The following is a 15301-nucleotide window of genomic DNA, read 5'->3' as shown; positions in this document are numbered from 1 at the left end:
AATTTTGTTTAAACTTAACTTTTTTTATTTAGTTAGTTTTCCATTATTATGTAAATTCTAATTTTATTTGACATCAAATCCTTTTTTTCTGCAGTATAAATTTCGGTTTTATTGTATTTATTAATCTAAACAAGGCCGTTTCAGGTTCTTAAATGGTTCCTGAGGGAGACGGACGAGGCATCACCGGCATTCGCCATTTTGAGGGGCAGGGTGGGCGAGGACCTTATGTTCGGTTGGGGTGGGGGGAGGGACGGCGGCATGTTGGTAAAATGGCTTCAGAGAGGTGCTGTGCCCTGCATCCTTTCCAAAATATATGTGTTGCCTAAAAATGCTGCGCGCATTCTCTCTCTCTGATTACTACTTCTCTCTAATTACTCTGGCTCGCATATGTGCGTAACAGCTGTTCCGACTGGCTATTTTGCATCAGCTAACGGGCAGCGCGAGAGAGATGAAATGTGTTGTTTTTGAGTCTCGCGCAGGCAGCTCGTGCAATGTGTGCTTTGAAAATGTGTTACTACGTCACACAACACTGGAACATTTAGAACGCGCCACGCGCCATTTGTTTTTGTTTTTTGGCGCTTTTAGACACTGGTTTACTAACCCGTAACATTTACGAGACTACGAATTCCGTAAAATACAAAGTTCTGACCATGCCACGTCCCTGTCATCCAAGTTCACCAAACTCAAATACATTACAGCACGAACCCATGAATGAAAAAGCCTTTCTTTGACCCCACTTTATCACAAACTGATTCCAGTGCGCTAAGCAGGACAATGTCGGACGTTTTAACGTGTAACACCACCCGGAACTTGTATCACTGCCCGGAAACGACCACTGTGAGGCGAACAGAAGTACCCGAAGGAAGACGGGGGCACTAAAAATTGACACGGGGCGGAAAATATTTGACCGACCATAATCCGCATAAAAAAATAAGCGGAAACCGGCCTGGAAGGGCAGTTTCGGTCGAAATCTTAGTGCGAGAACGTCATCGCGCGAGGTTGAGCGTTAGCGAGCGCAGCCAGCGGAAATTGGGGTTTGTTTAACGGATCGAAAGCGATGGAGAGGCCTGCGAGAGTGTTTTTCCACGGGATGAGGAAAAATGACCTGCTAACCTGAAATCGGAAACCGCCTTTGTGCACATCTACGCTTTCGGCGCCCTTTTTAGCATTATTATTTTCTCGCATTGCTCTTCAAGAGGACTTTCTCCGTTCACGAGCAGGTGGGATACCAAAGCTTTTGAATGCATTCTGTTGCAATCTAAAAGGGTACGACGTCTTTATTTAGCTAGCTAAGAGGCTAGCAGAGTGAAGTGGGCTTTATAGCCGGAATTCATCTGATGGGATGTCTGCACTCACAGCCACTTTCTTGTTTATGTTTGTGTTTTTCTGTCATGTTGTTCCTCTACGCAAGGCGAAGCATGCGGACGTTCGAACTTAATTAGTGCATGATGATAACGACAAGTTGTTTGCAATTTTAACAGGTCTGATTTTGCTCTAATTTGTTATTTTGAAACTTTTTGCTGTGCCATAGAGGGATGTGATTGAAAAAGGGAATTCGGCTCTTCCCCTCTCCCTTACCCCCTCCAACCATCCCGAAGAACAATCAGCGCTTTTCTTTCAACCTGCAACGGATTTGGTAAGTTTAATTTCAGCTATTTAATTAAATTTAATTGTAGTTGCGTGTTTTTTGTCATTTGTCTGTTGTGTTGACATTGTGCCGTCATTTGATTTTCTTTGCTGAGCCCTTGATTTTTAAGGTTTTTTTTTTTTTTTTCTTCAGTGAATTGCTAATTATTGATTATTTTTCCATGCATGTTCTCGTATTAGAGTCACCTGTGTTTTGGTTGCATTTCAGTTACTTTTGTTATAAAGACTTGACAGATGTAAGGATTTGATTTAGTCATATTTAAAGACTTTTAAACACCAGATTGTATTGGAATGTGTGGATGAATGTCTTAACTGTTTTAGTTGGTGTATTATTTTTTATTTTATCTGTCTGTCTTTGAATTTATATTTATATGTAATTTTAAAATATATTTATTCAAGGTGAAGACAATGTAAATCGATTCACTTTTGTTTCTTTAATACATAAATTGCTATACAAGTGTGAATTTGGGTACTTTTTGTGTACGTTGAGAAACAACCAGCTGTATTTTTAAGTAGTTTCAGCTCAGTTACTTTTGTTTTGACTGATAGAAAGATTTGATTTGTGCAGATATTGTGCATTTGATATTGACAGATTTAAGGACTTGTAACGACCAGTTTGTATTGGAATGTGTGGATAAACTGTTTTGGCTGGTGTGGTTTTGCCTCAGTATTTATTTATCTACCTGTCCGTCTTTAAAAAAATCTATTCAAGGTAAATTCAGGAAAATTGGGTCATTTACATTGAGTAAATCAAACAGTGGTCATTTAAATAGTTTAAGCTCAGTTACTTTTGACAAATATAATGTCTGTCAAAATCAAGTCCTTATTAGAATTTCTAAGGACCCTTTTGTTTAGAATGTGTGAATGTGGACAGTTTATTTATTAATGAAGATACATATTTGCTTAGTTCTTAATTAAGTTATGTATATTATGAAGTATGCTTAATATTATGAAGTAGCTTAGAATAAATTTAGCTTGTCATAACAAAACTTGCATATCTATCAGTGTGATGCACAGGTCATCTCAGACCTGGATGCACCTGATAACTTCACAATGATTTTAACCTGGTAACATGTTATTTGGCTTAGCCTTCAGACGTCACGTATTATGGTTTAGTTAATCTGTCAGTATTACTATACTGTAGTGTTGTTGTAATAATACGTTTTCAGTAGTTGTTACTAGTGAAATTTCATGTTATGTAATACCAATATTGATACCACAGCAAAAAAGAATATGCTATTGCTTGCTATATTGTATGCTATATGCTAACATAATTATTAAAACTGAATTTACATTGAGTAAAACAACCAGTGGTATTTTAAATAGTTGCAGCACCTTTCCTTTTGAAAGCTTTAAGGGCTTCTAAGGACTAATTTAGGTTTGAATGTCTGTGTTTTAGCTGGTGTGTTAATTGGTCTATTTATCTATCTGCTTCATCATTACAGTTTAAAATTATTATCTATTTTAATGTATTGTAAAAAGGAATTTATTCCTGTGATTGTAAAGCAGAATTTTCAGTAGCCATTACTCCAGTTTTCATGATTCTTCAGAAATCATTCTAATATGCTGTTTTGGTTTTCAAGAAATGTTTATTATCAATGGTGAAAACAGTTGGAATTTTTTTTCTTTTGGTGGAAATTGGTGCATTTTTTTCAAGATTCTTTGAAAAGGAATTTCAAAGGAATTTATTTACTTGCAAAAATTTAAAATTTATGCTTTCTGTTTGGATTGAGTGAAACGCAAAATAAATAGATACATAAAAACAGCTGAAGCTCAGTTACTTTACATTCCTTACAGGAATGTATGAATGAATGAATGTGGACAGTTTTTATTAATGAAGGTGCGTTTTATTTGCTTGGTTCTTATTTTATCACAACAAATTAGAATATGGTGACATGCCAATCAGCTAATCAACTCAAAACACCTGGAAAGGTTTCCAGAGCCTTCAAAATGGTCTCTCAGTTTGGTTTACTAGGCTACACAATCATGGGGAAGACTGCTGATCTGACAGTTGTCCAGAAGACAGTCATTGACACCCTTCACAAGGAGGGTAAGCCACAAACATTAATTGCCAAAGAAGCTGGCTGTTCACAGAGTGCTGTATCCAAGCATGTTAACAGAAAGTTGAGTGGAAGGAAAAAGTGTGGAAGAAAAAGATGCACAACCAACCGAGAAAACCGCAGCCTTATGAGGATTGTCAAGCAAAATCGATTCAAGAATTTGAGTGAACTTCACAAGGAATGGACTGAGGCTGGGGTCAAGGCATCAAGAGCCACCACACACAGACGTGTCAAGGAATTTGGCTACAGTTGTTGTATTCCTCTTGTTAAGCCACTCCTGAACCACAAACAACGTCAGAGGTGTCTTACCTGGGAGAAGGAGAAGAAGAACTGGACTGTTGCCCAGTGGTCCAAAGTTCTTTTTTCAGATGAGAGCAAGTTTTGTATTTCATTTGGAAACCAAGGTCCTAGAGTCTGGAGGAAGGGTGAGAAGCTCATAGCCAAAGTTGCTTGAAGTCCAGTGTTAAGTTTCCACAGTCTGTGATGATTTGGGATGCAATGTCATCTGCTGGTGTTGGTCCATTGTGTTTTTTTTTTAAAAACAAAAATCACTGCACCCGTTTACCAAGAAATTTCGGAGGACTTCATGCTTCCTTCTGCTGACCAGCTTTTTGAAGATGCTGATTTCATTTTCCAGCAGGATTTGGCACCTGCCCACACTGCCAAAAGCACCAAAAGTTGGTTAAATGGCCATGGTGTTGGTGTGCTTGACTGGCCAGCAAACTCACCAGATCTGAACCCCATAGAGAACCTATGGGGCATTGTCAAGAGGAAAATGAGAAACAAGAGACCAAAAAATGCAGATGAGCTGAAGGCCACTGTCAAAGAAACCTGGGCTTCCATACTACCTCAGCAGTGCCACAAACTGATCACCTCCATGCCATGCCGAATTGAGGCAGTAATTAAAGCAAAAGGAGCCCCTACCAAGTATTGAGTACATATATAGTAAATTAACATACTTTCCAGAAGGCCAACAATTTACTAAAAATCTTTTTTTTTTTTTTTAATGGGTGAAGTAGACTAATTTGTTGAGATGAATTGGAGGGTTTTTGTTAAATTTGAGCCAAAATCATCACAATTAAAAGAACCAAAGACTTAAACTACTTCAGTCTGTGTGCATTGAATTTAATACATGAGTTTCACAATTTGAGTTAAATTACTGCAATAAATGAACTTTTCCATGGCATTCTAATTTATTGAGATGCACCTGTATGTTATACATGAATAATGTTTGCATGTTATAACACTATTTGGCAACATAGATTAGATGGAGTTATTGGCCTCATTCTAAATCTAAAAATGATTTTAAAAATGTCTCTTAGATGTGAGGTGTTTATGGTTGGTTTTCTGTCAATACTTTTTTATTGGTAACAATATTGAACTATTGAAAAATTACATGCTCCCTTATGTAAGTAGTTATTAAAGGGTTACTCCATTCCAAAATTAAAATTTTGTCATTAATCACTTACTCCCATGTCGTTCCAAACCCGTAAAAGCTTGGTTCATCTTCAGAGCACAATTTAAGATATTTTGGATGAAAACAGGGAGGCTTGAGACTGTCCCATAGACTGCCAAATAAATAACAGTGTCAAGGTCCAGTAAAAGTATGAAAAGCATCGTCAGAATAGTCAATCTGCCGTCAGTGATTCAACCGTAACATTATGAAGCGATGAGAATACTTTTTGTACCTGAAGAAAACAAAAATAACAACTTTATTCAGCAATTCCTATCCTCTGTGTCTCTCCAAATCAGCGTAGCACCATTTTGGCAATTCTGAGCTTTCAAACCAAAGCGTAAATACACATAAAAAATGTATCATTGTGGCGCAACTGACACTGGAGAGTGTAAGCTGCCTGCATACAGCTCAGAATTGCCAAAATGGCGGTACGCTGATTTGAAGAGACACAGAGGAGAGGAATTGCTGAATAAAGTTGTTATTTTTTTTTCTTTGTGTACAAAAAGTATTCTCGTCGCTTCATAACATTACAGTTGAATCACTGATGGCAGATGGACTATTCTAACGATGCTTTTACTTTCCTGGACCTTGACACTGTTATTTATTTGGCAGTCTATGGGACAGTCTCAAGCCTCCCTGTTTTCATCCAAATTATCTTAAGTTGTGCTCCGAAGTTGAATGAAGCTTTTACGGGTTTGGAACGACATGGGGGTAAGTGATTAATGACAACATTTTCATTTTGGGATGGAGTATCCCTTTAAAGCTAAATATTAATGTACATATTTAAAAATTAAATTGAACTTCTGTAAGTTTTTTTCCGAGTAATTAATTTTGGTATTATTGTAGTACCAAAGTAATAGAACTTCTGATTTTTTTTTTTTTTTTTTTTTTTTTTTTACAGTATAACTGCTCATGCTTCTTTTGCTAAAAATCTTATTATGATTGTTTTATGTCTGTGTTATCTTATGATGCATGTCTTTTATCTGTCTTTAAGATTTTTTTTGTGGTAGAAAGTGATTTATTTGTTTTGTGAATAGTGTAAGAAAGTTATGTTTTGCATTGCTTTCAGTCATTGCTTCTCATCTCTTATTTGTGCCAATCTTTTGATATTGTTTTGTAATATTTATCCTTTGATTAAAAACCTTCTTACTATTTTTGATCTCTCTTTTCTTTAAATCAGGACTGACAGGGCTCTGCCCACAGCAGAGAGGAGGAAGAACTACTTGGTCATACCACTCTGCTTTGTTTGTGGTCTTCCAGCTGAGGTGCTATAGACAGAGGTTGGATACACCCGGTGGACTATCTGACCTTTCACCTTTTCACTCCAGCTTGGAACAATTGAAAAAAAAGTTGCTCACCAGAATTTTCTCTTTAAATGAAGACATTACTGAGGAAATCAAAAAGTGGGACCATTTCATTCAGAAGTTGTCAAAGGAATACACCAATATCAAGAAAGAAAGACATTCCCTCGTTGCTTCAGTTTTAAATGGCTTTCAACACTAACTTATTTGCTTTGTAGTGTTAAACATATTTTGTGAAAATTTTCATATGGTATTTGTACATGTATTAGTAAATTAATACATGGTATTAGCACATTAGGACATGTTTTTACCGTTTTAACTTTAGATATAGTAATATTGAAAGACTAATGCAGACCTGTGTTTATTGCATGATATCGTAAACCAACTTTCACCCTTTTTTTATATTTATAGATTATTTAATCCAAGACTTCCAGAGTTTTATCACATGTAGTGGCCCAATACTATAGCCAAAACTCTGTTTGTTTGGGATGGACAGTCACATCATTAGACAAATTACTCCCACACAGGCATTTTTTTTTAACTGGAACTGCTAGCAGATTTCTTTAAAGCTTTATATTGATTATTAGTGGCCCTAGTGACAGTTTTTTTTTTTCTGCACATCTTTTAGGTTAGATTATATTGTCCACTTTACTGCAAGTGAACAGGGAAAAAAAAATCCTAGGAACACCCCTCAACAGTGAGAGGGAGATGTTTCAGTTTGGAAAGTACCCCATGGACATTTTAGAAATGCTCAGTGGACATCAGGCTCACCAGTTCAAAGGACTGGGGCTGGAAAGACAACTGCAGCACCAACAACAGGTCCAACTTCAGCACCAGCAGCAGCTTCAACAGCAGCAGCAGCAACAAAGTGAGGCATCTGGTGGCCTCCTGTCTGGGCTTAGTCTTGGTTCCCTTCAAGGATCTAGAAGTAATGCATTTGCGGATTCTTCATCCTTATTTGCCAAAATGAGTGCACCCCCTCCACCTCTTCCACAACAAACTCAATCCTCATCCTCACAAAGCACACGTAAATCAAGCAAGATGAGCAGCAGCAGTGGGAGTGGCAGTTCTGCCTCTGGCTATCCACAGTTCTTACGCACATTTCACCCTGCTGAGGCTGCGCTAGCGCAGGAGCAGCTTCACTCAGGAATGGGGCGTTTTGATTTTGCAGGAGGAAGTACTGGAGGAGGCTCTGGGGTAATTGGAGGAGTTGTAACATCAGCACCACCACCACCACCCTTGCACCCTGGCCTGTCTGTTCCTCAGCAATCTCCTGGGCCATCCTCATCATCACCCTCCCCTTCGAGTTCAACCACCACTTCTAATAATCCCCCCAGCAGTAGCAGCTCAGTGGCTGGATTAGTCGGAGCCCAGTCTGATGCAAGAAGTTTGCACCAGCAGTTCAGTTGCATGCTCGCTGCAAACCAATACCTGTTTTCTGGAGTGCCCACAAATGCCAGTTTAGAACAGTTTCTAGTTCAGCAGGGTCCACATAATCATCTCGGTCTTGCAGATTCAAATACAGGTCTTGCTCCTCCTCCAGCCCTCCATCCTTCCCACACCCATGGCCATCCAACTCCCCAGCCCCAACAACAGCAGCAGCAGCTGCCACCTCATGCGTTGTCCCACCCTCACAGCCATGCGCATCCACACCACCCTCTACACCCTGCCCCCCAACCTTCACCTCTTGGTGGTTTTGATTTCCAAGGTATTCCTGTTCTTTCGTCTAATCAACTGGCTTCCTTAATGCAACAAGAAGCAGGCTTGCCTTTGCCACTCCCACTCCATCTCTCCTTACAAAAAGATGATGGGAAAGGAGATAGCGGATCTGGGGCTGGAGGAAGTGGAGGTAGTGGCAGCAGGAGAAAGAAAGCCATGGCTGGCTACCTGCCCCAGAGGAAGTCAGAGAATAACAGTAGCAGCAGTACAAGCAGTGCTAACTGCCATGCCAGCTCTGGGGCACATGGTCATGATGGGTCCTCTGGTCTTGTGGGAGGAGGTGGAGGGGTTGGTATGAGGGGTCTTGGTGGTGACCCCTCCTCCATCCTCTCTTCGTCAACACCATCCTCCTCTTCTTCAACTGTCTCCTCCTCTTCTTCCTCTGCCCCATCTTCAAATTCTGCTTCTGTGCTAGTATCAAATATCTCTCAAAACCCCAAGCCCGAAAATCAGCAATCAATGACTCCCAATATCACACAGCCAGAACAAGACCCTCTCTTTCATTGTGGAGAGTGTGGCAAGTCTTTTACCCACCTCACAAGCCTTCGCCGACACATACGCTGCCATGAAGAAGATGGTGGTGGTCCCAACAGCAGCACAAACACAAACCCAAATCATCAGCATCAGTCAGATCTTCCTCACTCAACACAAGATGGAATTTCACAAAATGCCCACCATCAGCATGAGAATACAGACCCCATGTCTTCCACTTGCTCAAGTCCAGATAAGTCATACTGTTGCAATGAATGTGGAAAGGGGTTCAAGAAGAGAGGACACCTCCTTCAGCATGGTGTTATCCACTCTGGAGCTCGACCATATGCCTGCTCTGTCTGTGAGCGTTCATTCAACCGCAGAGAATCTCTCACTCGACATGAGAAAATTCATGAAGAGAAGCCCTACCGCTGCCCTGCTTGTGGCCGCTGCTTTAGAGAGAGCACTTCTTTGCTTAACCATGCTGCATCAGGTAACTGTGGCAAGCCAGGGAGGAGATCTAGAAGCAGTGATGGTAGCTCAATAAGTTCAGTAGAGGGCAAGGTTGAAAGTGATTTTCCAGGTGGTCAAATGGATGACACAAAAGAATTGGTATTTTGCAAAAATGAGGATGGCACAGCAGGGATGTCTTGTGACAGTCTGTATTCACAGGGAAGAAGTGTTAATCAAAATCCTGTGTGCAAAACTGAAGAGAAGTATAATCCTGAGTATTCGAGAGATCCTTACCAAACGTCCTACAGAGTTGATGACTATCGTCGTCAACAGGGCAACCCATCATCCTACTCTGGAGACAACTGTAGCAACAGCATGTCAAGTTCTGCCCTTAGGAAAGCTCCTTTAGCCCCAACACTTCATCCACACCCTCAAAATCAACAGCACCATCACCAACCGCAGTCTCATCTGCCTCTCTCCTCACTTTTGGATGACTCTGAAGATGAAGTCACTAGTAGTGCCATGTCTGCCATTGCTGCAGCTGCTGCCGCCTCTGTCTTGCCTGCTGAGATGAACAATACTGGGGGACGAGAGGAACGGAGAGACATTATCGGAGGTCTGTTAGGAGGGCTTGGGTTCGGATCTATGGGTGCCTCTTCATCTACATCTGCAGGAAATGGTGGGAATGATGAATGCCTGAATGGTTCAATGATACCCTTATCTCACCCCACCCAACAGCAGCAACCTAACTCACAGAATGCCAACAATCCTAATGCCAAACCCAAGCGGCCACGGAAGCCCAGACAGAAAAGAGAGCCGAGACCTGGTGGGGCTCCAGGAGAAGGAGTGAAACGTCGGAGAAGCAATGGCGCTGCTGGAGATGGTTCTGAAAGGCCTTATTTATGCACTGTTTGTGGTCGGGGCTTTAGCAGACGTGAGACATTACGTCGACACGAACGTGTACATACAGGGGAAAAGCCATTTCATTGCGACATCTGTGGTAAAGACTTCCGGGAGCCATTTCACCTTACCAAACATCAGACTGTTCACTCGGGGGAGAAGAACTACAAATGCACCCTCTGTGGAAAAGATTTTGGATATGCACAGAGTCTGAAAAGGCATGAAAAACTGCATCTACGGGGAGATTTCAAGCCGAGGCGGAGTAAAACCAAATCTGCTGCAAATCAAGGGGCACCCACTAATCAAGATCAACCCGATCAAACCAATCAAACCAACCCTGGCGCTTACTACTATTCTCAGGATAAAGTTCAAGGATCTAATGCTAGCACAAGCAACCAACCCCCTCCTAAACTATATACATGTGAGATTTGCTGGAAATCTTTCCGCCATCATTTCCACTTGACTGCCCATCACCAAGCCATTCATGAACATGGAGGGGAGAAACTTTTTTCGTGTGAAGTGTGTGGTAAGGCATTTTCTTACTCCAACAGCCTGACCAGACATAGATTATCTCAACATGGTTTGACTCGTACTGGGCCTACAACACAACCAACAGGAAGTGAATCTATTGGAACTGCCCCATCTGTCTCCGAAAGTGAGGCTGCAACCAATGCACTCCTTCATATAACACCTGAAAGTGGCAGTCATGGAGTACAACAGCCCCATTCAACCATCGCTCTCACACAGCATCCTCAGCCTGCTGGTTATTCTCCACTCTTCTACACTCCAGAATCAGGACATCACAGTTCAAATGTGACTTCACACCCCCAACATCTGCACTACTCGAACCCCACTATGGCTCCCCTCCAGCTTCAACAACCAATCAGCGGGAAGCAGCTAATTTATTCAGGGGTTCCAAGTAACACTGTTCATTCCACTCCACCTCATATCCACATTTCACCACCCCAGCACTCTCAACATCACCAGCAACAGCACCCTTTTTCGATGCAGTCTCAACATCTACAGCAAAGCCCTCAGGCCCAGGGAGATGCTACCCAGAGGAAGAAAAAAAAAAAAAAGAAAAAATATAAACTGTCTAGTAGCATGCAGTTGATGAGTGGATTCAGTGCTTACGAAATTGCCAGGAGGCATATGTATTTAAAACGAAAGAAGTGCAGGCTTCAGCAGCAGCAAAAGAGAAAGAAGTGGATAGCTCAGCTGAAATGGGCCAAGTTTACTGGAGGAGGGCTTGGTTTAAATGTAGGTGGAGGCACATGGCGTGTGGGGCGGTTAAGATTTAAAGGCCTACAGTCTCTTATTGTTCCCTTAAAATCATATACTTGCCCTATCTGTCCCTTTACCACTTTTTCAAGCCGCATAACTCTTTCAGTGCACCGTGTAACCAGGCATCCGCCAAGAAAACATGGCCGCCAGACTCGCCTGTGCTGCATAGTCTGTGGAAAACGTTCTCGAAGGCTACTGACAGCTCTCCGTCATCGGGCCCACCACCTGTCTCAAGGGGCATTCTCTTGCTCTCGATGTCCCTCTCGATTCTGGAATGGCACCCTCCTGCAGCGCCACAAATTTGCTTGTCGGCGTGTCAGTAGAGGAATCAGAATGTCAATAAAGGGGACTAATGTTCAGAAGGCAGAGGACCAGACTGAAAGATCAACAGTTGTGACAGGTTACAGGCACTAAGTAAATTGCCATCTAAGATAGTAGAAGGCCTATAAAAACTGATGTTTTCAAGGCAAGGATCACGTGCAAGTAGGCATAGAGGATTTTGGTGGAAATTGCCACACATTCAACTCCTTAAAAGTGGTCAGACTATAACCAAAGGAGTGCCTCGTGAAAATAAAAGACTCAGTTCACATGAAAACAAGCCTGTACCTAAAGAACCATCCATTATAGACATGGATCTCTAACACGGTTTCTCCAAAGGGGAAGAATATTCTAGATTATGGAACTGTTTTTTTTTGGTAGCACCTTTGTTGTAATGGTAGCTTCTCTATCCTCTAAAAATGCATTCATTATGTATTTTCGTAACTTTATTTGTGCTGCAATGATGGATGCATACCAGTGAAAGTGAACTAATTTGAACAGTAACAATCTATTCTCTAAACTAGTTTCCCCTCAATATTCAGAGCTTAACGGTATAGCCTTTGTTTACTCTCAATTATACGTAGCTTTTTTGTTCATTGTGGTGTTGTTTTGTTTCCCCCCAACTTTTGCTGTCTTCATGTTAAAATGCAAATGTTTGACCTGGAACTGAAAGTTACTGGTTTTGGGAAGAGAATCAAGTACATAGTGTGTGTATTCCCTATGAACAACTTCAATTATGACACTCCATGTTGAATTTAACAGTGTCTCAAAGAGGACTCGCTGCAGTCAAACTGTCAAAACGTGCAAAATATTCTGCAGAGCTGATGCGGAGGGGACAGAATGGTGTTCCTAATGCCATGTTCCTGTGTTTAATGTCATCTGTTTTTTAAGAAATATGTAAAGAAACCTTTGCAGGTGTTTCTATGGCAAGTGTTAATGTCTTTGGTTGTGAGATTGGCTAGCGGGAGTGAGGAATAGCCAGTCTGTACTGTACAATTATTATAATATATTAATAAATAATAGTTTTATTACTTCTTTATTATTCAAAGTATACACTTTATTTTTTTTTTTTTTATCATTTTTACTATTTTAGGGGTGGGTGGGTTTGTGGCAGGGTCTGTCATTGTAAGATGTGGGAAAATATATGTATCGGTGTGATTTTTGTTCCCTGCCCCTTTGATCTGTTTAACCCAAACCACAGTTTAGCCCAGCTTTCCCAACACTATTGTATTCATTCTCAATACTTTACTTAGCTCTACTGTCCCAATGTTTTCCTCTCAGTAAACTAAATACAAAATATAAATACTAAACAGCTGTTTTCTTTTTCTGAGTCAACAGTAATGTTGAGTTTCTCAGAAAGCAAATAAAAAGATAGAAAATGTATAGTATTTGTTTCGAGTGTTTTGTACTGAATTTTTATGAGAAGCAGAGTGTTGCCTCTTCGTGATGGTAAGCAGATTGGGTAAATTGGTTTTTGATGGCATGTAAGTTAAATGATTTATAAACATCAAATGAGAGGATATGACCAGGTGTTATGCACCTGGTACCATGGTGCTGGATGTGGCTGTTTACAGCTCACATGTGTTGGCACATGCCCTATGTAGTGCCACACACTATTAGAGGTGGAGGGAAGAATCTCCTTAAGGGTACTTTGGTTTGGTGAGTCAGAGGCACACAACCGTCTGTTCACTTAGTTTCTCTCTCGGATGTCTCCAAGCAAAAGTTTAATGAGTTCAATACAGGACAGCATCTCACATGACCTTAATTGAAATGAACATGAAACTGCAAGTTGCAACAATGTACACTAGGTGGCAGTAATGTTCTCTTGCCACAAATCAACTCGATTTGTCTTGCAAGGCCTGTACAGTGCAGGCTGTTGAACACAATCATGGCCAATACCAACAATTCTGTTTTGTTTTTTTTTTGCCCCAGGATCATAGATATGTTTTTTTTTTTTTTTTCGACATCTGTTACTTTGTACTAATGTTTTCTGAACAAAAGTATCTTAAGATTTAAAGTATTCTCATGTTTTGTTTTAGAACTGTTCTCCTTTACATTCAGGTTGAAAAGTCATAATACATATACAGGTTTCCTACAGTCAAAGAAAACCTGGATCAGGTTAAGTTGTGATATATTGGCTTGAAAAGGTGATAGAAATTTAAATAGCGAATGTAGATCTTTCTAGTTTTCTCTCTCTCTATATAAAACTCTTATCCAGTAGTAACTGCATTTCCCAAATTTTTTTTATTTTTTTTTTACTAATTATTTTCCATGATCTTTTCAGTTATCACTGGTTTAACGCCCTTCAAAACCTACTTAAGAAGAACAATTTCTAGCCAGTGAAATACTGAGCCCAGCATAACTAGAAAAAAAGGTATATAGAAATTTCCACACCTTTAAAACCTTTTAAAAACTGATTCTACCAGGCCTAAAAGTCACAATTTCCAAATTCACTCATATTTCTAGGTTCTCCATGACTGTGCAACCATGAATCATTAAGGAATAAAAGCCAATGGAAATTCAATTGTCAAAAGGGGTTCCATATGTGTACATAAGTTACAAGCTTGTTTCTAGAAAAATCAATAAAGTTCTTTATATCTGGCCCTTTGATGCATACAACTTAATAAGGATCAGATGTTTCAATATTATTATATTATCATAATTTAACACTTTAAATTGTGCATAGTAAGCCTATCAGCTGTGCAGGCAAAAACGGGAGTTTTTTTTTAAACATTCTTCGTATTTGTTTTCATTTTTAAACACGCAAAGGCAGATTGTATTTGATCTCTGCATCTGACAAGAGTTGCCGGCACTAATCCACAAAGATCTCACCAAGCCGCCTTTGCATGTTGTTTTACTCCCATCTCACGCGGCACTAGCATGGGGAGAACTCTGGGAGGAGCGACTGACCTAGTTTTGTCCAATTGGATATCGCGTGGGGCAGACACTGACCTACTTTAGACCAATCGCGTGAAGGAGAGGCCGCCGGTAGGTAGCGAGCGCGCGTGCCTGAGCCATGTGCTTGCTACGAGGTCTAGTGCTGGCCTTAAGGTACCGTGGAGATACATTTGTGTCGGCCAAACTGACATGCTCACGTTTTTTGACTTACTCTAGCCAATGACAACTAGCAATAAATTAGAGAATGAATGAATATGATGGCTAGAAATAGCAGCGTTACTACGAATCGCAACTCAGGACCAGACAAATGTTATTGCAATTCCAATAGTAGTCTTTTGTGTCTTTGCATCTATTGATTTTGTCATATCTGTTTACATTCGCAGGCGCATTCTCATTATCAGTTTAGCTACTGTACACTCATCATTGCAGCCCAGCAGATCAAAGTTACAAATATGATTCTTACAAAATGTCTAGAATACACATTTATAATGACTAGTGTCAATTCAATGTCCGATTTAAAAGTCATTTTGACATTTATAGTGATTCTTAAAAAAAAAATAATTAAAATGATTAAGATTGTTCAAGGGAAAAGGAAGCAGTAAGTAAGGAGTAAGTCAAGCATTTCTAGTCATGAATTCAAGATTTCTGAATGCAACTAAACAAGAATGCTAAGAATAAAACTAGGCAGTTTTTACAATTCCATTTTGTCATTGACCCGCACGTGTAGCTTTGTCCTTTGTCCTGTTGTTTGGATGCATGTAGCCTCCCGTTCAAATTAGTTCGATCTGTGAAAA

General features: G+C 40.3%; 1 protein-coding gene across 1 annotated transcript; it reads left to right on the top strand.

Moving 5' to 3' along the window:
• Positions 1 to 284: 284 nt before the first annotated feature.
• On the top strand, positions 285 to 12622 carry LOC122148808. Its single transcript, XM_042776458.1, has 3 exons — positions 285 to 1220; positions 1532 to 1636; positions 6344 to 12622. The coding sequence occupies exon 3, from the start codon at positions 7173 to 7175 to the stop codon at positions 11703 to 11705; it is 4533 nt and encodes a 1510-aa protein (XP_042632392.1). The 5' UTR covers positions 285 to 1220; positions 1532 to 1636; positions 6344 to 7172; the 3' UTR covers positions 11706 to 12622.
• The last annotated feature ends 2679 nt before the right edge of the window (positions 12623 to 15301 follow it).

This window comes from Cyprinus carpio, chromosome A19, assembly GCF_018340385.1.
Source record: "Cyprinus carpio isolate SPL01 chromosome A19, ASM1834038v1, whole genome shotgun sequence".
NCBI classification, from domain to species: domain Eukaryota; kingdom Metazoa; phylum Chordata; class Actinopteri; order Cypriniformes; family Cyprinidae; genus Cyprinus; species Cyprinus carpio.
Note: the sequence above shows the minus strand (reverse complement) of the source record. Positions and strands in the feature narration are given on the sequence as shown.

Bases quoted from the DNA above. Each gene is read 5' to 3' on its own strand.
- LOC122148808 (XM_042776458.1), top strand. From the start codon at position 7,173: ATGTTTCAGTTTGGAAAGTACCCCATGGACATTTTAGAAATGCTCAGT.